The sequence below is a fragment of the Triticum aestivum genome, chromosome 5A, assembly GCF_018294505.1.
Source record: "Triticum aestivum cultivar Chinese Spring chromosome 5A, IWGSC CS RefSeq v2.1, whole genome shotgun sequence".
Taxonomy (NCBI): domain Eukaryota; kingdom Viridiplantae; phylum Streptophyta; class Magnoliopsida; order Poales; family Poaceae; genus Triticum; species Triticum aestivum.
Window position 1 is genome coordinate 524,508,146 of NC_057806.1, and position 25,589 is coordinate 524,533,734.

The 25,589-nt window shown below is 44.5% G+C and overlaps 1 protein-coding gene across 1 annotated transcript; it reads left to right on the forward strand.

Moving 5' to 3' along the window:
- Positions 1-17,378: 17,378 nt before the first annotated feature.
- Positions 17,379-19,343, forward strand: LOC123107483 (protein DETOXIFICATION 49). Its single transcript, XM_044529472.1, has one exon. It carries the CDS (start codon positions 17,464-17,466, stop codon positions 19,045-19,047), a length of 1,584 nt encoding a protein of 527 aa, XP_044385407.1. The 5' UTR covers positions 17,379-17,463; the 3' UTR covers positions 19,048-19,343.
- The last annotated feature ends 6,246 nt before the right edge of the window (positions 19,344-25,589 follow it).

Sequence of the window (25,589 nt, forward strand, 5' to 3'; positions counted from 1 at the left end):
CAGAGCTTCACGGGAGAATTCCGTCAGCACGACGGCGTGGTGACGGTGATGATGTTGCTACCGACGCAGGGCTTCGCCTAAGCACCACTACGATATGACCAAGGTGGAATATGGTGGAGGGGGGGCACCGCACACGGCTGGGAAAGATCAACTGATCAACTTGTGTATCTATAGGTGCCCCTGCCCCTATATATAAAGGAGCAAGGGGTGAGGCCGGCCGGCCCTCTATGGGCGCGCCAGGAGGAGAAGTCCTCCTCCTAGTAGGAGTAGGACTCCCCTTTCCTACTCCTACTAGGAGGAGGAAAGGAAGGAGGAGAAGGAGAAGGAAGGAGAGGGAGGAAAAGGAGGAAAGGGGGGCCGGCCCCCTAGTCCAATTCAGTTTGGGCTAGGGGGGTCGCGCGCCCTGCCTCCTCTCTTCCACCACTTGGCCCATGAGGCCCATTACTTCTTCCTCGTATTCTCGTAACTCCCCGGTACCCCCGAAAATACCCGAATCACTTGGAACCTTTCTGATGTCCGAATATAGTCGTCCAATATATCGATCTTTACGTCTCGACCATTTCGAGACTCCTCGTCATGTCCCGGTCTCATCCGGGACTCCGAAGTACCTTCAGTACATCAAATCACATAAACTCATAATACAATCATCACCAAAACTTTAAGCGTGCGGACCCTACGGGTTCGAGAACTATGTAGACATGACCGAGACATGTCTCTGGCCAATAACCAATAGCGGAACCTGGATGCTCATATTGGCTCCCACATATTCTACAAAGATCTTTATCGGTCAGACCGCATAACAACATATGTTGTTCCCTTTGTCATCGGTATGTTACTTGCCCGAGATTTGATCGTCGGTATCTCAATACCTAGTTCAATCTCGTTACCGGCAAGTCTCTTTACTCGTTCCATAATACATCATTCCGCAACTAACTCATTAGTTGCAATACTTGCAAGGCTTAAGTGATGTGCATTACCGAGAGGGCCCAGAGATACCTCTCCGATAATCGGAGTGACAAATCCTAATCTCGAAATACGCCAACCCAACAAATACCTTTGGAGACACCTGTAGAGCACCTTTATAATCACCCAGTTACGTTGTGACGTTTGGTAGCACACAAAGTGTTCCTCCGGTAAACGGGAGTTGCATAATCTCATGTTGCATAATCTCATAGTCATAGGAACATGTATAAGTCATGAAGAAATCAATAGCAACAAACTAAATGATCAAGTGCTAAGCTAACGGAATGGGTCAAGTCAATCACATCATTCTCCTAATAATGTGATCCCGTTAATCAAATGACAACTCATGTCTATGGTTAGGAAACATAACCATCTTTGATCAAGGAGCTAGTCAAGTAGATGCATACTAGTGACACTCTGTTTGTCTATGTATTTACACATGTATTATGTTTCCGGTTAATACAATTCTAGCATGAATAATAAACATTTATCATGATACAAGGAAATAAATAATATCTTTATTATTGCCTCTAGGGCATATTTCCTTCAGTCTCCCACTTGCACTAGAGTCAATAATCTAGTTCACATCGCCATGTGATTTAATACCAATAGTTCACATCACCATGTGATTAACACCCATAGTTCACATCGACATGTGACCAACACCCAAAGGGTTTACTAGAGTCAATAATCTAGTTCACATCGCTATGTGATTAACACCCAAAGAGTACTAAGGTGTGATCATGTTTTGCTTGTGAGAGAAGTTTAGTCAACGAGTCTGCCACATTCAGATCCGTATGTATTTTGCAAATTTCTATGTCAACAATGCTATGCACGGAGCTACTCTAGCTAATTTCTCCCACTTTCAATATGTATCCAGATTGAGACTTAGAGTCATCTGGATCAGTGTCAAAACTTGTATCGACGTAACCCTTTACGATGAACCTTTTGTCACCTCCATAATCGAGAAACATATCCTTATTCCACTAAGGATAATTTTGACCAATGTCCAGTGATCTACTCCTAGATCACTATTGTACTCCCTTGCCAAACTCGGGGCAGGGTATACAATAGGTCTGTTACACAACATGGCATACTTTATAGAACCTATGGCTGAGGCATAGGGAATGACTTTCATTCTCTCTCTATCTTCTGTCATGGTCGGGTTTTGAGTCTTACTCAACTTCACACCTTGTAACACATGCAAGAACTCCTTTTTGACTGTTCCATTTTGAACTACTTCAAAATCTTGTCAAGGTATGTACTCATTGAAAAACTTATCAAGTGTCTTGATCTATCTCTATAGATCTTGATGCTCAATATGTAAGCAGCTTCACCGAGGTCTTTCTTTGAAAAACTTCTTTCAAAAATTCCTTTATGCTTTGCAGAATAATTCTACATTATCTCCGATCAACAATATGTCATTCACATATACTTACCAGAAATGCTGTAATGCTCCCACTCACTTTCTTGTAAATACAGGCTTCACCGCAAGTCTATATAAAACTATATGCTTTGATCAACTTATCAAAGCGTATATTCCAACTCTGAGATGCTTGCACCAGTCCATAGATGGATCGCTAGAGCTTGCATATTTTGTTAGTACCTTTAGGATTGACAAAACCTTCTGGTTGCATCATATACAACTCTTCTTTAATAAATCCATTAAAGAATGCAGTTTTGTTTATCCATTTGCCAGATTTCATAAAATGCGGCAAATGCTAACATGATTCAGACAGACTTAAGCATAGATACGAGTGAGAAACTCTCATCGTAGTCAACACCTTGAACTTGTCGAAAACCTTTTTGCGACAATAGCTTTGTAGATAGTAACACTACTATCAGCGTCCGTCTTCCTCTTGAAGATCCATTTAATCTCAATGGCTCACCGATCATTGGGCAAGTCAATCAAAGTCCATACTTTGTTCCCATACATGGATCTCATCTCAGATTTCATGGCCTCAAGCCATTTCGCGGAATCTGGGCTCATCATCGCTTCCTCATAGTTCATAGGCTCGTCATGGTCAAGTAACATGACCTCCAGAACAGGATTACCGTACCACTCTGGTGCGGATCTCACTCTGGTTTACCTACAGGTTCGGTAGTAACTTGATCTGAAGTTACATGATCATCATCATTAGCTTCCTCACTAATTGGTATAGTAGTCACAGGAACAGATTTCTGTGATGAACTACTTTCCAATAAGGGAGCAGGTACAGTTACCTCATCAAGTTCTACTTTCCTCCCACTCACTTCTTTCGAGAGAAATTCCTTCTCTAGAAAGGATCCATTCTCAGCATTGAATATCTTGCCTTCAGATCTGTGATAGAAGGTGTACCCAACATTTTCTTTTGGGTATCCTATGAAGACGCACTTCTCCGATTTGGGTTTGAGATTATCAGGTTGAAACTTTTTCACATAAGCATTGCAACCTCAAACTTTAAGAAACGACAACTTAGGTTTCTTGCCAAACCATAGTTCATACGGTGTCGTCTCAACGGATTAAGATGGTGCCCTATTTAACGTGAATGTAGCTGTCTCTAATGCATAACCTCAAAACTATAGTGGTTAATCGATAAGAAACATCATACTTTGCACTATATATAATAATAGTACAGTTATGACGTTCGGACACACCATTATGCTGTGGTGTTCCAGGTGGCACGATTTTGTGAAACTATTCCACATTGTTTTAATTGAAGACCAAACTCATAACTCAAATATTTGTCTCTGTGATCAGATCATAGAAAACTTTATTTTCTTGTTACGATGATTTTCCACTTCACTCTGAAGTTTTTGAACTTTTCAAATGTTTCTGACTTATGTTTGATCAAGCAGATATACCCATATCTGCTCAAATCATCTTTGAAGGTTAGAAAATAACGATACCCGCCGCGAGCCTCAACATTCATCGGACTGCATACATCAGTATGTATTATTTCCAATAAGTCAGTTGCTTGCTCCATTGTTCCGGAGAACGAAGTCTTAGTCATCTTGCCCATGAGGCATGGTTCGCAAGCAACAACTGATTCATAATCAAGTGATTCCAAAAGCCCATCAGCATGAATTTTCTTCATGCGCTTTACACCTATATGACCTAAACGACAGTGCCACAAATAAGTTGCACTATCATTATTAACTTTGCATCTTTTGGCTTAAATATTATGAAAATGTGTATCACCACGATCGAGATCTAACAAACCATTTTCATTGGGTGTATGACCATAGAAGGTTTTATTCATGTAAACAGAACAACAATTATTCTCTAACTTACATGAATAATCGTATTGCAATAAACATGATCCAATCATATTTATGCTCAACGCAAACACCAAATAACATTTATTTAGGTTCAAAACTAATCCCGAAAGTATAGGGAGTGTGCGATGATGATCATATCAATCTTGGAACCACTTCCAACACACATCGTCACTTCACCCTTAACTAGTCTTTGTTTATTTTGCAACTCCTGTTTCGAGTTACTACTCTTAGCAACTGAACCAGTATCAAATACCGATGGGTTGCTACGAACACTAGTAAAATACACATCAACAATCTGTATATCAAATATACCTTTGTTCACTTTGCCATCCTTCTTATTCGCCAAATACTTGGGGCAGTTCCGCTTCCAGTGACCAGCCCCTTTGCAGTAGAAACACTTAGTCTCAGGCTTAGGACCAGACTTGGGCTTCTTTACTTGAGCAGCAACTTGCTTGCCGTTCTTCTTGAAGCTCCCTTTCTTTTCCTTTGCCCTTTTCTTGAAACTAGTGGTCTTGTTAATCATCAACACTTGATGCTCCTTTTTGATTTCTACCTTCATCGATTTCATCATCATGAAAAGCTTGGGAATCGTTTTCATCATCCCTTGCATACTATAGTTCATCACGAAGTTCTACTAACTTGGTGATGGTGACTAGAGAATTCTGTCAATCACTATTTTATCTGGAAGATTAACTCCCACTTGATTCAAATGATTGTAATCTGAACACATGCTCACTGCTAGAGCTATTCTCCTCCATCTTTTACCTATAGAACTTGTTGGAGACTTCATATCTCTCAACTCGGGTATTTTCTTGAAATATTAACTTCAACTCCTGGAACATCCATATGACCCATGACGTTCAAAACGTCTTTGAAGTCCCGATTCTAAGATGTTAAGCATGGTGCACTAAACTATCATGTAGTCATCATATTGAGCTAGCCAAACGTTCATGACATCTGCATCTGCTCCTGCAATAGGTCTGTCACCTAGCGGTGCATTAAGGACATAATTCTTCTGTGCAGCAATGAGGATAAACCTGAGATCACGGATCCAATCCGCATCATTGCTACTAACATCTTTCAACTTAGTTTTCTCTAGGAACATATCAAAAAATAAAACAGGGGAGCTAAACGCGAGCTATTGATCTACAACATAGATATGCTAATACTACCAGGACTAAGTTCATGATAAATTTAAGTTCAATTAATCATATTACTTAAGAACTCCCACTTAGAAAGACATCCCTCTAATCTTCTAAGTGATCACGTGATCCAAATCAACTAAACCATAACCGATCATCACGTGAAATGGAGTAGTTTTCAATGGTGAACATCACTATGTTGATCATATCTACTATATGATTCACGCTCGACCTTTCGGTCTCAGTGTTCCGAGGCCATATCTGCATATGCTAGGCTCGTCAAGTTTAACCTGAGTATTCTGCGTGTGCAAAACTGGCTTGCACCCGTTGTAGATGGACGTAGAGCTTATCACATCCGATCATCACGTGGTGTCTGGGCACGACGAACTTTGGCAACAGTGGTACTCCGGGAGAACACTTTTATCTTGAAATTTAGTGAGAGATCATCTTATAATGCTACCGTCAATCAAAGCAAGATAAGGTGCATCAAAGATAAACATCACATGCAATCAATATAAGTGATATGATATGGTCATCATCATCTTGTGCTTGTGATCTCCATCTTCGAAGCACCTTCATGATCACCATCATCACCGGCGCGACACCTTGATCTCCATCGTAGCATCGTTGTCGTCTCGCCAATCTTATGCTTCCATGACTATCACTACCGCTTAGTGATAAAGTAAAGCATTATAGGGCGATTGCATTGCATACAATAAAGCGACAACCATATGGCTCCTGCCAGTTGCCGATAACTCGGTTACAAAACATGATCATCTCATACAATAAAATTTAGCATCATGTCTTGACCATATCACATCACAACATGCCCTGCAAAAACAAGTTAGACGTCCTCTACTTTGTTGTTGCAAGTTTTACGTGGCTGCTACGGGCTTAGCAAGAATCGTTCTTACCTACGCATCAAAACCACAACGATAGTTTGTCAAGTTGGTGCTGTTTTAACCTTCGCAAGGACCGGGCGTAGCCACACTCGGTTCAACTAAAGTTGGAGAAACTGACACCCGCCAGCCACCTGTGTGCAAAGCACATCGATAGAACAAGTCTCGCGTAAGCGTACGCGTAATGTAGGTCTGGGCCGCTTCATACAACAATACCGCCGAACCAAAGTATGACATGCTGGTAAGCAGTATGACTTATATCGCCCACAACTCACTTGTGTTCTACTCGTGCATATAACATCAACGCATAAAACCTCGCTCGGATGCCACTGTTGGGTAACGTAGTAATTTCAAAATTTTCCTACGCACACGCAAGATCATGGTGATGCATAGCAACGAGAGGGGAGAGTGTTGTCTACGTACCCTTGTAGACCGAAAGCGGAAGCATTAGCACAACGCGGTTGATGTAGTCGTATGTCTTCACGATCCGACCGATCCAAGTAGCGAACGCACGGCACCTCCGAGTTCAGCACACGTTCAGCTCGATGACGTCCCGCAAACTCCGATCCAGCAGAGCTTCACGGGAGACTTCCGTCAGCATGACGACGTGGTGACGGTGATGATGTTGCTACCGACGCAGGGCTTCCCCTAAGCATCGCTATGATATGACCGAGGTGGAATATGGTGGAGGGGGCACCGCACACGACTGGGAGAGATCAACTGATCAACTTGTGTGTCTAGAGGCGCCCCCCTGCCCCTGTATATAAAGGAGTAAGGGGGAGGCCGGCCAGCCCTCTATGGGCGCGCCAGGAGGAGGAGTCCTCCTCCTAGTAGGAGTAGGACTCCCCTTTCCTACTCCTACTAGGAGGAGGAAAGGAAGGAGGAGAAGGAGAAGGAAGGAGAGGGAGGAAAAGGAGGAAAGGGGGGCCGACCCCCTAGTCCAATTTGGTTTGGGCTAGGCGGGGCGCGCGCCCTGCCTCCTCTCTTCCACCACTCTGCCCATGAGGCCCATTACTTCTTCCTCGTATTCCCGTAACTCCCCGGTACCCTCGAAAATACCCGAATCACTCGGAACCTTTCCGATGTCCGAATATAGTCGTACAATATATCGATCTTTACGTCTCGACCATTTCGAGACTCCTCGTCATGTCCCCGATCTCATCCAGGACTCCGAACTACCTTCGGTACATCAAATCACATAAACTCATAATACAATCGTCACCGAAACTTTAAGCGTGCGGACCCTACGGGTTCGAGAACTATGTAGACATGTCTCCGGCCAATAACCAATAGCGGAACCTGGATGCTCATATTAGCTCCCACATATTCTACGAAGATCTTTATCGGTCAGACCGCATAACAACATACATTGTTCCCTTTGTCATCGGTATGTTACTTGCCCGAGATTTGATCGTCGGTATCTCAATACCTAGTTCAATCTCGTTACCGGCAAGTCTCTTTACTCGTTTCGTAATACATCATTCCACAACTAACTCATTAGTTGCAATGCTTGCAAGGCTTAAGTGATGTGCATTACCGAGAGGGCCCAGAGATACCTCTCCGACAATCGGAGTGACAAATCCTAATCCCGAAATACGCCAACCCAACAAATACCTTTGGAGACACATGTAGAGCACCTTTATAATCACCCAGTTATGTTGTGACGTTTGGTAGCACACAAAGTGTTCCTCCGGTAAACGGGAGTTGCATAATCTCATAGTCATAGGAACATGTATAAGGGCCAGTTCTTTTGGGCGATTCTCCCAGAATCGCCCCCCTCCCTAGCTTCTTTCAGAATCGCCACTTCATATATTTTTTACAATCCTATTTAGTTAAGGTCTAATTATCTAGGATTGTAAAAAATATATAGAGTGGTGATTCTGAGAGAAGCTGGGGAGGGGGACGATTCTGGGAGAATCGTCGAAAAGAACTGGCCCTAAGTCATGAAGAAAGCAATAGCAACAAACCAAACGATCAAGTGCTAAGCTAACGGAATGGGTCAAGTAAATCACATCATTCTCCTAATGATGTGATCCCGTTAATCAAATGACAACTCATGTGTACGGTTAGGAAACATAACCATCTTTGATCAACGAGCTAGTCAAGTAGAGGCATACTAGTGACACTCTGTTTGTCTATGTATTCACACATGTATCATGTTTCCGGTTAATACAATTCTAGCATGAATAATAAACATTTATCATGATATAAGGAAATAAATAATATCTTTATTATTGCCTCTTGGGCATATTTCCTTCAGGCCAGGGGCCCATGACCTGTCCACGAGGGTGGGGGCGCGCCCCTACCTCGTGGGCCCCCTGGAGCTCCTCCGACCTCAACTCCAACTCTATATATTTGATTTCGGGGAGAGAAAAATTAGGGAGAAGAATTCATCGCGTTTTATGATACGGAGCCACCGCCAAGCCCTAAAACCTCTCGGGAGGGCTGATCTGGAGCCCGTTCGGGGCTCCGGAGAGGGGAATCCATCGCCATCGTCATCATCAACCATCCTCCATCACCAATTTCATGATGCTCACCGCCGTGCGTGAGTAATTCCATCGTAGGCTTGCTGGATGGTGATGGGTTGGATGGGATCTATCATATAATCGAGTTAGTTTTGTTAGGGTTTGATCCCTAGTATCCACTATGTTCTGAGATTGATGTTGCTATGACTTTGCTATGCTTAATGCTTGTCACTAGGGCCCGAGTGCCATGATTTCAGATCTGAACCTATTATGTTTTCATCAATATATGAGAGTTCTTGATCCTATCTTGCAAGTCTATAGTCACCTATTATGTGTTATGATCCGTTAACACCGAAGTGACAATAATCGGGATACTTACTGGTGATGACCGTAGTTTGAGGAGTTCATCTATTCACTATGTGTTAATGCTTTGTTCCGGTACTCTATTAAAAGGAGGCCTTAATATCCCTTAGTTTCCATTAGGACCCCGCTGCCACAGGTGGGTAGGACAAAAGATGTCATGCAAGTTCTTTTCCATAAGCACGTATGACTATATTCGGAATACATGCCTACATTACATTGATGAAGTGGAGCTAGTTCTGTGTCACCCTATGTTATGATTGTTACATGATGAACCGCATCCGGCATAATTCTCCATCACTGATCCATTGCCTACGAGCTTTCCATATATTGTTCTTCGCTTATTTACTTTTCCATTGCTATTGCTATCATCACTACAAAATACCAAAAACATTACTTTTGCTACCGTTACCTTTTGCTACCGTTACCACTACTATCATATTACTTTGCTACTAAATACTTTACTGCAGATATTAAGTTTCCAGGTGTGGTTGAATTGACAACTCAGCTGCTAATACTTGAGAATATTCTTTGGCTCCCCTTGTGTCGAATCAATAAATTTGGGTTGAATACTCTACCCTTGAAAACTGTTGCGATCCCTATACTTGTGGGTTATCAACCACCTCGGAAGCAGTCCGGCATAAAGCTTGGACGCTAGTGGATGGCTCCATAGAGGGCATTTTCGGCATTAAGCTCAGCCGAGCTCCTTCAACTTTGACAAACCGAGGTGGTCTATGACACCTCGTATGCAAACGGGATGTTGGAGCTTGGCTTCAAAAAGACACCTCGAATGCAGTCACGAATAGGAGATCGGCTGTAAGAGGACTGCTACTTCTTGAGTGTGCGTTGATTTTTCTCTTCAAAAGGAAAGGGTGATGCAGCAAAGTAGAGATAAGTATTTCCCTCGGTTAAGAAGTATCAATCCAGTAGGAGGCACAAGCAAGTCTCTAATCTATGCACAGAGAGTATTAAGTTCATAAAAACGGAGTAACGCCTTAAGTAAGATGACATGATGTAGCGGGATAAACTCAAGCAATATGATGAAAACCCTATTTTTTACCCTTGATGGCAACAATACAATACATGCCTCGCTACCCCTACTATGTCACTGGGTGAGGACACCGCAAGATTGAACCCAAAACTAAGCACCTCTCCCATTGCAAGAAAAACCAATCTAGTTGACCAAACCAAACCGATAATTCGAAGAGAAATACAAACATATTTGATCATGCATAAAAGAGTTCAGAAAAGACTCAAATAATATTCATAGATAATCTGATCATAAATCCATAATTCATCGGATCTCGACAAACACACTGCAAAAGAATATTACATCAGATAGAACTCCAAGAACATCGAGGAGAGCATGGTATTGAAGATCATAGAGAGAGAGAGAGTAGAAGCCATCTAGCTACTAGCTATGGACCCTTAGGTCCGTGGTAAACTTCTCATGCTTCATCAAAAGAGCAGCAAGGTTGATGTACATGCCCTCGATGATCGAAACCCCCTCGGGTAGGGTGCCAGAAAAGGCCCCAAGATGGTATCTCAAGGGAACAGAGGCTTGCGGCGGTGGAAAAGTATTATGGTGGATCCTTCTAATGGTTTGGGAATATTTGGGAATCTATAGTGCAAGAATTAGGGTTAGAGGACACCCAAGGGACCCACAAACCCTCAGCCCCCCTGGGTGCACCTAGGAGGCTTGTGGCCTCCTCGGGACTCCTCTGGACCCCTCTCCAAGTCTTCTGGTCCAAGAAAAATCATCGCGAAAGTTTTATTCCGTTTGGACTCCGTTTGATATTCCTTTTCAGTAAAACTCAAAAAAGGAAAAAAAACAGAAACTGGCACTGGGATCTAGGTTAATAGGTTAATCCCAAAAATAATATAAAATAGCATATTAATGCATATAAAACATCCAAAATAGATGATATAATAAATGGAACAATCAAATAGATACGTTGGGGACGTATCAAGGACACCGTTGCTTGGGAAAAACTTCAAAACCATGGTGCGGCGTAAAAATAATAAGGCACTGATAAAGGCCGAGAACTTAAAGGGGCTCATCAGATGCCCGACATGTGAACTCCTTGGATACACCTCGGCGATCCTCAAGATCGGAGATGGGAAGATTTATTGAATCAGCTTTCATGACTGAAGACGAATAGCAGTTCGGAAGAACCGATGAGCGTCCCCAACTTGAAGACTGATTCAAGGGGCTACAGATGGAGCCCTGTACTAGGGGGCACTCACCACGTCGTCTCCAGACCAAGTGGATCAGGACAAGGTCCCCCATGGCGGTTCACTAATGGGCCACTTCAGGGAGCCCATGACGAATACAAGTAAGATTCCACAAGGCTTGGCGCCCAAGACGAGGATTCCCCCAAACCCTAGGCCTCAGGTGAATTATATAAACCGAGGCCAGGCCAGTCAATAGATGATCATATTATAACTTAGATCAATAATCTTGTGGTAGATACATGTACTATGTACTATCCCCATATGAATACAATCCAAAGCAGGACGTAGGGTATTACCTCTTTGAGAGGTCCCGAACCTGGATAAAATCATGTGTCCATGTTACCATCGCTCCAAGGCGCCTAGCTTAGGACTCCTACCTCGAGATACGTCGGATTTAGCACCAACAGATGGCGAGAAGATGTTTATCCCTTCTTGAAGGTGTTGCTCGGGAGAAGTGGACTTGGTCATATCTGTTTAATTCATATCTTGTAATGTAGAGGCCGGGGATTTCAACCTCCTTTAAATAAATCATCCTTCACTGATCGGGAGAGGACATTAATAGAATCCATGATAGGGCTTCCAATCATTGTTGGGTGCTCACATTTGCGCCTAGGTAGATAGATGAAAGAGTTGTGCCTATTTGGTCATTCTCACAGCTTACTAGTTGTTGCGTGCTCACATGCGCACCCAGATAGATGAAAGAGTTATGCCTCTCTCTGGTCATTCTCAGGGGTTATTAGTTTTTTAAACGACAGAATAACAACACATACAACGTCGGTGGGATAAATTTCCGTAGATGGATTTAAAGCAAGGTAAAAGAGATGGGTTTGTTACCTTCTAAACTAACACATTTTTGTTGTATGCATTGTTGGGCATTCAACTACTTTATTCTTTTCATCCACAATAATAATCAAACCCCCTCGCCCACTACATCTATTGCACAATGTTTTTACTATTGTCCCCCCCCCCCACCGTAATCGTGCCAATGAAAAGAGTCAACTATTTATCATAATATAGATCTACAAATAATCATCAAAATTAATTAAGATCAATACATGTGAGAGTTCAATTAAAACCCAGTTGATAACCATCAATAACATAGTTGACCATAATCGTGTATGATAGAGGCGATTTGTGTCACACATGTGCGGGGGCAACCAGTTTGCCCGTGCGTTGTGGACCACACGATTGCATCAAAGTTTACAAACGCATTTGGTCCCTTGCATGTGTTTAGGCCTTAGTTACCTTAAATGGGGTCCATGCATGCAGCTTTTGGCAGAGGCTACATGCGCTTCCCACCCCATCTCCCATGTTTTTCATTTGACTTCCAAATTGAAGTCTATTATATATTTTATACTGAAAGTATTAATGTTTTCACCTGCAAAAAAAAGTCTTAATGTATCGTAGGCATATTCAAGTTCCTTGTTGCGAGGGCTTTGAAACAAGATAACTCTTGAATACGTTTTGTCTAGTTTTAGAAACTTCACCAAGTTTCAACTACTAAAACTTGATAGAAACAAATGAAAAATTCACTAACTTTGAGAAACTAAATTTAAACCCTAAACAATAAGCCCAAAGCCCCTAAACCGTAAAAGAACATGAAACTTGGTAAAAAAAACTTGATATTACAACTATCAAGTTTTAATATCTGAAACTTAATAATTTTAAAATTTATCAAATTGTACTCAAGAGTGATCTTGTTTGAAAGTTCTGGTTGCAAAGAACACAAATATTCATACGAAACTTAATTGGAACGAACAGTTCAAAAGATATAATAGATCCAAAATTGATATGAAACGAAAAAGTATATGATGTGTGGTGGGTGGAGCATCCAACTCTGCCACAACTCTACCCAAAGTTGTCAAATTTTGCATGCATGGACCTTTCCTAAAGCTGCTTATGGACTAAACACAAGCAGAGAATCAAACAACTTTGCGGATCGCAAAGCAATTGCATACCCTTGCGAATTTTTGTCATATATGACAACTCATATGAGCATACACACTGAAGTACAATGAAAGATATTACTGCATAGCATAGTCCTCGGTGAACTACTCACATTTCATCATGGGAGTGGCACAATCACGAATTTAGTGGAGTTGACCAATATTTGCCAAAATCCACAAATGGGTCAGTTTACGCTCTTTTTTCTTCTATTTGTCAAGTTGTTCTCGTTAGCGGTGCATGTGGACCCCGTGTGCCAGAGTGGAGTGTGTAAGACGGAGCATGCCAAGGTGCCTCTTCTTGTTCTTACTTTCCCGAGCCTTTTCAGATCACCCCTCCTATTTTCTCCTGATTTTTACTAAATTGTTACCTTTTCAATAGAACCCCAAAAGGTACCAAAGTTTACATACAAGTACATATTTGTTGATTAGTCATATAAAGTAATCAGCTTATTGATGACCCACAAGTATATGAGATCAATCGTAGTCATTTCAATAAGTAAGAGTGTCGAACCCAACAAGGAGCAGAAGGAAATGACAAGCGGTTTCCAGCAAGGTATTTTCTGCAAGCACTAAAATTGTCGGTAACAAATAGTTTGGTAGCAAGATAATTCGTAATGGGTAACAAGTAACAAGTATAACAAAAGTGTAGAAAGGTGGCACAATCCTTTTGGTAGCAATGGATAAGCTTGGACAAACTCTTATATAAAGCAAAGCGCTCCTGAGGACACATGAGAATTATCTTCAAATTAGTTTTCATCATGCTCATATGATTTGCGTTCGTTACTTTGATAATTTGATATGTGGGTGGACCGGTGCTTGGGTGTTATACTTACTTGGACAAGTCACCCACTTATGATTAGACCCTCTTGCAAGCATCCGCAACTATGAAAGAAGAAATAAGATAAATCTGACCATAGCATGAAACATGTGGATCCAAATCAGCCCCTTACGAAGCAACACACAAACTAGGGTTTAACCTTCTGTCACTCTAGCAACCCATCATCTAGTTGCAACCTTCCAATGCCTCCCCCTAGGCCCAAATCATGGTGAAGTGTCATGTAGTCAACGTTCACATAACACCACTAGAGGAAAGACAACATACATCTCATCAAAATATCGAACATATACCAAATTCACGTGATTACATATAACAAGACTTCTCCCATGTCCTCGGGAACAAAAGTAACTACTCACAAAGCATGTTCTTGATCAAGATCAAATGGGTATTGAATATCATTAAGGATATGAACATATGATCATTCACCAAATAAACCAACTAGCATCAACTACAAGGAGTAATCAACACTACTAGCAACCCACTGGTACCAATCGAGGTTTTGAGACAAAGATTGAATACAAGAGATGAACTAGGGTTAGAGAGGAGATGGTGCTGGTGAAGATGTTGATGAAGATTGGTCCTCCTACGATGAGAGGATCGTTGGCGATGACGATGGCTTCGATTTCCCCCTCCGGGAGGGAAGTTTCCCCGGCGGAATCACTCCGCCGGAGCCCTAGATTTTTTCTGCCCAGGTTCTGCCTCGAGATGGCGGCACTTCGTCCCAAAAGCCTCCTTATGATTTTTTCTAGGTCAAAACCCTTCATATAGCAGAAGATGGGCACCGGAGCCTGGCCAGGGGGCCACAAGCTCACGGGCCTACCCTGGGGGGTAAGTCACGCCCCCCAGGCTTGTGGCCACCTAGTGGGTCCCCTTCTGGTCTTTCTTCGCCCAATATTTTTTATATATTCCAGAACAATTCTCCGTAAAGTTTTAGGACATTTGGAGTTGTGCAGAATAGGTATATCAGATTTGCTCCTTTCCGGTCCAGAATTACAGTTGCCAACATTCTTCATCTTCATATAATTCTTGCAAAATAAGAGAGAAAATGCATTAGAATTGTATCATAAAGTGAAATAGCAGTCCATGATGAAATAAATACCAACATAAAAACATGATGCAAAATGGACGTATCACTTATTAAGAGAAAAATGAAAGTAGACTTTAAATAAGAAATAGATACATCCATATCGTGGTTTTCACAACTAGTGATAAAAGCAAACTTATCCTCGTGCGTAGATACTTGATGGATTAATCATGATGGATTGCAGAAGTTAAGGGAATCACCTTTACACAATTGGGTGACAAAACAGAAAATTCTTCATGAAATATCCGAGCCATGGGATCTCCATCCAGCATACCAAAGTTCTCCTTTTCACAACATACCCCAAGAACTCTGACCTCTTCATCTTTGGTTGCACCATTCTTGTCTCACCGAGACATATCCTACATATGTGCCCATCGTTAATATTCTTGCTCGCTTTGGGGCCCTATCCTGTTCTAGATATGGCTACCGCCAGTCATATATTTATTCCCACCCATCTCTTTAGCCGTGCCCTATTTCAATGATGACCATGGTTGAACCCCTCTGGTCATAGGAAACATAGTTTCTTCTTGTGGTAGGTGCCCCCCTCCCCCCTAAGCCAACGCACCGTGACCCCCCCCCCTCCCCCAATCTTGCTTTTGTTAGCTCTACACACCTCCAGCTCGTCTCCCATAGCTAGAGGCAATTAATCTAATTGTAGTAGTGGATATGAGCATATAAGAAATCGAACTTCTCTATGCAATCCTTTCTTCTGTCAATTTTCACGAGGTAAGTGAAAATATAGGTGGTGCACAATCTTGTTTGAAACGATATTCAATATGTGATACCGTGCCACATCGAGTCCATGGTAAAGTCATGTATGCATGTTAGTGTGACATCAGCAGAACTTTGGCTTGACAAACATCCAACAACCAATTTGTATTGACTAGCAAGCTTGTATGTGGAGCAAATAACTTTTGGTGTCGATTTTGTGTAGCATAATTTTTGTATCATTGCAATTATTGATGGAGCTAAATTGATTTTGTTGAATATATTTGAGAATATTGCATTTATAGACAAAGTTAATGTACATATGGCACAACCAATACGTGATCTAATTTATTGGATTGGGAGAATCCCACACTCATGCTATTGTGGGATTTCTTCCCCTCACGGCAAAGAAGTCATTCTCAATAGCTATTCTTCATATTTATTTCGACCAATTTTAGGTAACACTGGTGAATATAAGATATTGAAAGAATATTGCACCATAGGTCCATTTTCATTTTATGGTTGTTCTATGGTCTAGACTCTAGATGATGCCTCAGTACAACGAACATGTGTTGCAATATCTTGATGGGATGAATCCAACATTCTTACAATTCCTGGATTTCTCGCCCTAACAAGCGATATAGCAGACACATGTTGTAATGTTTTGGACAGGGGAGATCCCACATTAGTATCACCATGGGATTTTCTGCCCTTACCACTCACATAATGAACACCTCTGATGTGTTGGACTGGGTGAATCTCGTGTTTGAATCGTTGTGGGATTTCTTGTCCTCAAACCAAAGAACTTGTTCTCCGTCTCTTCATACTAGTATCAATTTACTAGGAGTAATAAAAGTGCAGATCATTCCCACAGTAAAATCAGTGATCTCTCCCGCAAGAGACGATCTTGTCACGTGGACCAAATACAACATTACTCCCTCTGTCTTGGTGCATTAGTAGGCATCTAACGAAAATCAAATAATCCTAAACGGAAGAGCTGCACGGACGACACTAGTCCAGCCAAAACATGCACGACATGCCCATCGCACCATCCATTTGCTAGCCTAGACAGCAGCATGCGGTGAGATTAGCTGTCGTGCATGTGTCGTTCAGCAAAACGTCGTCCGCGAAGTACTTCCGAATCCCAAAAGGCTAACGAAAATCAAAGTAGAGAGTTCGTGTGGTACGATCCAAATTAGCTTTGAACGCATTGATTTTCCACGCTTTTTGTGCGGCGACACTCTAAGCCTTCTTTCACTGAGCACCATACGTTTCAGCTCATACGAGGACAAGTGCCGCTCAGTCCCTCGTTGTGCGCTCGGTGTTCATCGTGAACTGCTCCCTTTTCCTCGCGGCCTAGCTGGATCTCTCTCCCCTTCGAATTTGCCAATTTCCCTCCGTGGCCCACAGGAAATTCGACGGCCAGCCGTTATATATAGCGTCAACTCCCCGCAGCCCACATCACCCCCACCAAGCCGGCTGCCTCTCTGCTGCGAACAGGCGGATTAACCAGCCAGAGGCCCGGCACAAACACTTGGCGCGGCAGACGAGCCCGGGCAGCCATGGCCATCTGCTACTGCTCGGAGCCGGCGCAATGCCTCCACCGGGCCCTGCTCGCGCCGGAGAGGCCGTACCCCAGGCTGCAGGACCGCAAGAGGACCAAGGTGCCCGCCGGCGACGGCCTTCTGGCCGAGGTGGCCTCCATCCTCTGCCTCACGGCGCCGATTGTCGGCGCGGGGATCCTCCTCTACCTGCGCTCCCTCGTGTCCATGGTGTTTCTTGGCCGCCTCGGCCAGCTCCCGCTCGCCGGCGGCTCCCTCGCGCTCGGCTTCGCCAACATCACCGGCTACTCCGTGCTCTCCGGCCTCGCCGGCGGCATGGACCCCGTCTGCGGCCAGGCCTTCGGCGCCGGCCGGACGGACCTCCTCCGCGCGGCGCTCCGCCGCACCGTCGTGCTGCTCCTGCTCGCGTCCGTCCCCATCAGCGTGCTCTGGGTCGCCATGCACCGCGTCCTCGTCGCCACGGGCCAGGACCCGGACATCGCCTCCACGGCGTACGCCTACATCCTCTGCTCCCTCCCCGACCTCGTCGTGCAGTCATTCCTCCACCCGCTCCGCATTTACCTCCGCGCGCAGTCCGTCACGCTCCCACTCACCTATGCGGCGGCGGCGGCCGTGCTCCTCCACGTGCCCATCAACTTCGTCCTCGTGGACGTCCTCGGTCTCGGCATCCGCGGCGTCGCGCTCGGCGCCGTCTGCACCAACCTGAATTTCCTGCTGTTCATCGTGGCGTACGTGTGCTTCTTCGGAATGTACGGCCACGACGAGGGCGAGACGAAAGCGTCCGTGACGGCGGCCGAGGAGGAGGGCGCCAAGGAGTGGTGGAGCTTGGTGAGGTTGTCCGTGCACAGCTGCATGTCGGTCTGCTTGGAGTGGTGGTGGTACGAGATCATGGTGCTCCTCTGCGGCGTGCTCGCTGACCCAAAGGCGGCGGTGGCGGCCATGGGGGTGCTGATCCAGACCACGTCGCTCATATACATCTTCCCGCACTCCCTCGGCTGCGCGGTGTCCACGCGCGTCGGCCACGAGCTCGGCGCCCGCCGGCCAGAGCGTGCGCGCCTCGTGGCGCGCGTCGGGCTCGGTCTGGGCGCGGTGCTAGGCGTCGTGGCATGCGCATTCGCGGTGTCCGTGCGGGGCGTGTGGGCGCGGATGTTCACCGCGGACGATGCCATCCTGCGGCTCACGGCCGCGGCGCTGCCGCTGCTGGGCTTGGCGGAGCTGGGCAATTGCCCGCAGACGACGGGGTGCGGCGTGCTGCGCGGCAGCGCGCGCCCCGACAAGGCGGCGAGGATCAACGTCTCGGCGTTCTACGGCGTGGGCGTGCCCGTGGCGCTGCTGCTGGCATTCCGGCCAGGGCGGCTGGACTTCCGCGGGATGTGGGGCGGCATGCTGGCCGCGCAGCTGGTGTGCGCCGCGCTGATGCTGCGCGCCGTGGTGGCGACGGACTGGGAGGAGCAGACGGAACGCGCGCGCGAGCTCACCGGCGGCAATGCCGGCGAAGCTGTGGACGGTGGCAAGAGAAAGCATGCAGAAGCGGCCAAAGCAGATGCCGACAACTCATCGCTCGTGCTGGCCGACTGTGTGTAGCGGACGACGGGCATCGATTCTTGGATCATTTGAATCCTCGATTGATTCTTTTAGCTATAGGAAAATTTTTCTCTCTAGTTTTGTAATTTACTCAACTTTTTGGGGGGATTCCAGGCAATGACAAGCTGCGATCTCCTTACATCTTAGCTTCTTTTCCCCCTCTTTGGGTCGAGGGCTTGAAGAGCCGAGAGTGTTTACAGTGAAGAGAGGAGCCGGTGTACAAATTAAACGTAGCCACTGGCCAGCGTTGCCTGCAGATTTGACAGCAACGCCAAACAATCTCTTTTAATTTCCCCTTTTCTCTTTTCCCGCGGTGATCTCTAATAGCAGGACCTGAATATGCTGATCTTAGTTATTAATGGATTTTTTTCCATGGTGGAAGCCGAAATTCTTTAATTTTGGGATTTACTAGTTACTAATGACTTAGGATCAAACTTTCATCATCTGGCATGTGCAAAGGTTTGTTATTGTGGGGTAGGTTTTTTTTTTTTGTGAGCAGGAGGCTCATAAGTGTTGTACTGGCCTCTGCCTCAGCTTATCCTGGTCAAGCCCTCTGTGTCCCTAACAGCAGAAACAAGGCGCATTGCTTCTCTGTTGGCACCTTCAATCACCACTTTCTTTGGACAATGCTGTCCCTGTCCTTCATGGTGTGCACTCTCCTTGTTGCTGTACAGATAAACTTCCAAATATGCAATGCCACTCCCCTGGGGTGCGGTGGCAGTGATGATGGAGTGGTGGTATGGTATCGGCACACAGATAGCATCTTGCATCTCATGCTCTATGGAGTTTGGTGAAGTCTGCTCCACGCGCCTAATTCGCACGGATTACAATTAGCACGCACTGCCAGTTTTCAAGGCGTGGTATTCGGGGGTTCTGGGAACCAGTACTACTAGTACTACTGTACTCCATCAGACTCACCATCCCACTCTACCAGTACAGGCAACCGAGAGATGGTTCTACACTTGATCCCAGTAAATCCTTGGCACTGAAATACTTGCACGGCCCTGGTAAATTCTGTGCAGCTGAGCCATAACTTGATTTTCTGATGTGACTTGGCACGCCCTTTTTAATTATTTTTCTGAAAAGGTAGGTGGCACTTTTGCCATTTGGAAGTAGTATACTTTAGTACTGAAAGTTGTGTGCATCATAGGGCTATCCTTTTGGTAATAAAAATGACATCCTCTCAACAATAAAAATGCCGACCTATTACTAATAAAAAATGGCATGCTTTTGATCCTACTAGAATTATCATGCTCTTAAAAATAAAAATGACATGTTATTAATAAAAAATGTCATGCTATAAATAATAAATTTGTCAAGTGAGAAAGCTAAGAAAAGGATTTTTGAACAAATGTAAAAACAAATCAGTATCAAATATATATATAGCGGTTTAAACACAAATTTCACAACACCCCCCGTCCTCAGACCAATGGCAATGGGTGCCTGCACCTCTGCACAAGGTCGCGAGTTCGGACCCTCCCTGACGCACATTGGTTGGGCACTTTCTGGATAAAGCAAAGCGAATGTTGGCTGTTGGGGAACGTAGCAGAATTTTAAAATTTTCTACGCATCACCAAGATCAATCTATGGAGCCATCTAGCAACGAGAGAGAGGAGTGCATCTACATACCCTTGTAGATCGCGAGCGGAAGCGTTCAAGAGAACGGGGTTGATGGAGTCGTACTCGTCGTGATCCAAATCACCGATGATCCTAGTGCCGAACGGACGGCACCTCCGTGTTCAACACACGTACAGCCCGGTGACGTCTCCCATGCCTTGATCCAGCAAGGAGAGAGGGAGAGGTTGAGGAAGACTCCATCCAGCAGCAGCACAACGGCGTGGTGGTGGTGGAGGAGCGTGGTACTCCAGCAGGGCTTCGCCAAGCAACGCAAGAGACGAGGAGGAGAGAGGTAGGGCTGCGCCAGGGAGAGATCAAATCGTGTGTGTTGCAGCCCCCTAACCTCAAGTATATATAGGGGAAGGGGAGGGGCTGCGCCCCCATCTAGGGTTCCCTCCCTAGGGGGGCGGCAGCCCCCAAAACCCATCTAGGGTGCGGCCAAGGGGGGAGAGAGGGGGGGCGCACCTAGGGTGGGCCTTAAGGCCCATCTGGACCTAGGGTTTGCCCCCTCCCACTCTCCCTGCGCCTTGGGCCTTGGTGGGGGGGGGGGCGCACCAGCCCACCTGGGGCTAGTCCCCTCCCACACTTGGCCCATGCAGCCCTCCGGGGCTGGTGGCCCACTTGGTGGACCCCCGGACCCTCCCGGTGGTCCCGGTACGTTACCGGTAAACCCCGAAACTTTTCCGGCGATCAAAACAGGACTTTCCATGTATAAATCTTTACCTCCAGACCATTCCGGAACTCCTCGTGACGTCCGGGATCTCATCTGGGACTCCGAACAACATTCGGTAACCACGTATATCTATTCCCTATAACCCTAGCGTCATCGAACCTTAAGTGTGTAGACCCTACGGGTTCGGGAACCATGCAGACATGACCGAGACGTTCTCCGGTCAATAACCAACAGCGGGATCTGGATACCCATGTTGGTTCCTACATGTTCCACGATGATCTCATCGGATGAACCACGATGTCGAGGATTCGATCAATCCCGTATTCAATTCCCTTTGTCTAGCGGTACGATACTCGTCCGAGATTCGATCGTCGGTATCCCGATACCTTGTTTAATCTCGTTACTGGCAAGTCTCTTTACTCGTTCCGTAACACATCATCCCGTGATCAACTCCTTGGTCACATTGTGCACATTATGATGATGTCCTACCGAGTGGGCCCAGAGATACCTCTCCGTTTACACGGAGTGACAAATCCCAGTCTCGATTCGTGCCAACCCAACAGACACTTTCGGAGATACCCGTAGTGCACCTTTATAGCCACCCAGTTACGTTGTGACGTTTGGCACACCCAAAGTATTCCTACGGTATCCGGGAGTTGCACAATCTCATGGTCTAAGGAAATGATACTTGACATTAGAAAAGCTTTAGCATGCGAACTACACGATCTTGTGCTATGCTTAGGATTGGGTCTTGTCCATCACATCATTCTCCTAATGATGTGATCCCGTCATCAACGACATCCAATGTCCATGGTCAGGAAACCGTAACCATCTATTGATCAACGAGCTAGTCAACTAGAGGCTTACTAGGGACATGGTGTTGTCTATGTATCCACACATGTAACTGAGTTTCCTATCAATACAATTCTAGCATGGATAATAAACGATTATCATGAACAAGGAAATATAATAATAATCAATTTATTATTGCCTCTAGGGCATATTTCCAACAGTCTCCCACTTGCACTAGAGTCAATAATCTAGTTCACATCGCCATGTGATTAACACTCACAGGTCACATCGCCATGTGACCAACATCCAAGAGTTTACTAGTGTCACTAAACTAGTTCACATCATCATGTGATTAAGACTCAATGAGTTCTGGGTTTGATCATGTTTTGCTTGTGAGAGAGGTTTTAATCAACGGGTCTGCAACATTCAGATCCGTATTTACTTCGCAAATCTCTAGGTCATATTATAAATGCTGCTTCCACGCTCCACTTGGAGCTATTCCAAATGGTTGCTCCACTATACGTATCCGGTTTGCTACTCAGAGTCATTCGGATAGGTGTTAAAGCTTGCATCGATGTAACCCTTTACGCCGAACTCTTTATCACCTCCATAATCGAGAAACATGTCCTTATTACTCCAAGGACAATTTTGACCGCTATCTAGTGATCCACTCCTGGATCACCTTTGTACCCTCTTGCAAGACATGTGGCAAGGCACACATCAGGTGCGGTACTCAGCATGGCATACCGTATAGAGCCTATGACAAAAGCATAGGGGACGACATTCGTCCTTTCTCTTTCTTCTGCCGTGGTCGAGCTTTAAGTCTTAACTTCATACCTTACAACTCAGGAAAGAACTTCTTCCTTGACTGATCCATCTTGAACACCTTCAAGATCATGTCAAGGTATATGCTCATTTGAAAGTATCATTAAGCGTTTTGATCTATCCTTATAGATCTTGATGCTCAATGTTCAAGTAGCTTAATCCAGGCTTTCCATTGAAAAACACTTTCCAAATAACCCTATATGCTTTCCAGAAATTCTACGTCATTTCTGATCAACAACATGTCAACAACATATATTCATCAGAATTCTATAGTGCTCCCACTCACTTCTTTGGAAATACAAGTTTCTCATAAACTTTGTATACACCCAAAATCTTTGATCATCTCATCAAAGCATACATTCCAACTCCGAGATGCTTACTCCAGTCCTTAGAAGGATTGTTGGAGCTTTGCATACTTATTAGCATCTTTCAGGATTGACAAAACCTTCCGGTTGTATCACATACAACCTTTCCTCAAGAAAATCGTCGAGGAAACAATGTTTTGACATCCTATCTGCAAGATTTCATAAATAATGCAGTAATCGCTAATATAATTCCAACAGACTCTTAGCATCACTACGAGTGAGAAAGTCTCATCATAGTCAACTCCTTGAACTTGTCGGAAAAATCTTAACAACAAGTCGAGCTTTCTTAATGGTGATACTTACCATCATTGTCCGTCTTCCTTTTAAAAAATCCATCTGTACTCAACAGCCTTACGACCATCGAGCCGTTCTGCCAAGTCTACACTTTGTTTTCATACATGGATCCTCTCTCGGATTTTATGGCCTCGAGCCATTTATCGGAATCTGGGCCCACCATCGCTTCTCCATAGCTCGTAGGTTCATTGTTGTCTAGCAACATGTCTTCCAAGATAGGATTACGTACCACTCTGAAGTAGTACGCATCCTTGTCGTCCTACGAGGTTTGGGAGTGACTTGATCCAAAGTCTTATGATCAATATCATAAGCTTCCACTTCAATTGGTGTGGGTGCCACAGGAACAACTTCCTGTGCCCTGCCACACACTAGTTGAAGAGACGGTTCAATAACCTCATCAAGTCTCCACCATCCTCCCACTCAATTCTTTCGAGAGAAACTTTTCCTCGAGAAAGGACCCGATTCTAGAAACAATCCCTTATTGCTTTCGGATCTGAGACAGGAGGTATACCCAACTGTTTTGGGTGTCCTATGAAGATGCATTTATCCGCTATGGGTTCGAGCTTATCAGCCTGAAACTTTTTCACATAAGCGTCGCAGCCCCAAACTTTTAAGAAAAGGCAGCTTAGGTTTCTCTAAACCATAGTTCATACGGTGTCATCTCATCGGAATTACGTGGTGCCCTATTTAAAGTGAATGCGGTTTTCTCTAATGCCTAACCCATAAACTATCGTGGTAATTCAATAAGAGACATCATGGTATGCATCATATCCAATAGGGTGCAGTTATGATGTTCGGACACACCATCACACTATGGTGTTCCAGGCTGTATTAGTTGTGAAACAATTTTCACAATGTCTTAATTCTGTGCCAAACTCGTAATTCAGATATTCATCTCTATGATCATATCATAGATCTTTTATCCTCTTGTCACGATGATCTTTCAACTTCACCCTGAAATTACTTGAACCTTTCAATAATTCAGACTCGTGATTCATCAAGTAAACATACTCAACATCTACTCAAATCTTCTGTGAAGTAAGAACATAACGATATCCACTACATGCCTCAGCACTCATTGGACTGCACACATCAAAATGTATTACTCCCAACAAGTTGCTTTCTAGTTCCATTTTACTGAAAACGAGGCTTTCAGTCATCTTGCCCATGTGGTATGATTTGCATGTCTCAAGTGATTCAAAATCAAGTGAGTCCAAACGGTCCATTTGCATGGAGTTTCTTCATGCATATACACCAATAGACATGGTTCGCATGTCTCAAACTTTTCAAAAACGAGTGAGCCCAAAGATCCATCAACATGGAGCTTCTTCATGCGTTTTATACCGATATGACTTACGTGGCAGAGCCACAAGTAGGTGGTACTATCATTACTATCTTTTGGCATGAACATGTGTATCACTACGATCGAGATTCAATAAACCATTCATTTTAGGTGCAAGACCATTGAAGGTATTATTTAAATAAACAGAGTAACCATTATTCTCCTTAAATGAATAACCGTATTGCGATAGACATAATCCAATCATGTCTATGCTCAACGCAAACACCAATCTTGATGGTAGAGGGAGCGTACGATATTTGATCAACCTTGGAAATACTTCCAACACATATCGTCATCTCACCTTTAGCTAGTCTCCGTTTATTCCGTAGCTTTTATTTCGAGTTACTAACACTTAGCAACCGAACCGGTATCTAATACCCTGGTGCTACTAGGAGTACTAGTAAAGTACACGTTAACATAATGTATATCCAATATACTTCTACCGACCTTGTCAGCCTTCTCATCTACCAAGTATCTAGGGTAATTCTGCTCCAGTGGTTGTTCCCCTTATTATAGAAGCACTTAGTCTCGGGTTTGGGTTCAACTTTGGGTTTCTTCACTAGAGCAGCAGCTGATTTGCCATTTCATGGAGTATCCCTTCTTGTCCTTGCCCTTCTTGAAACTAGTGGTTTCA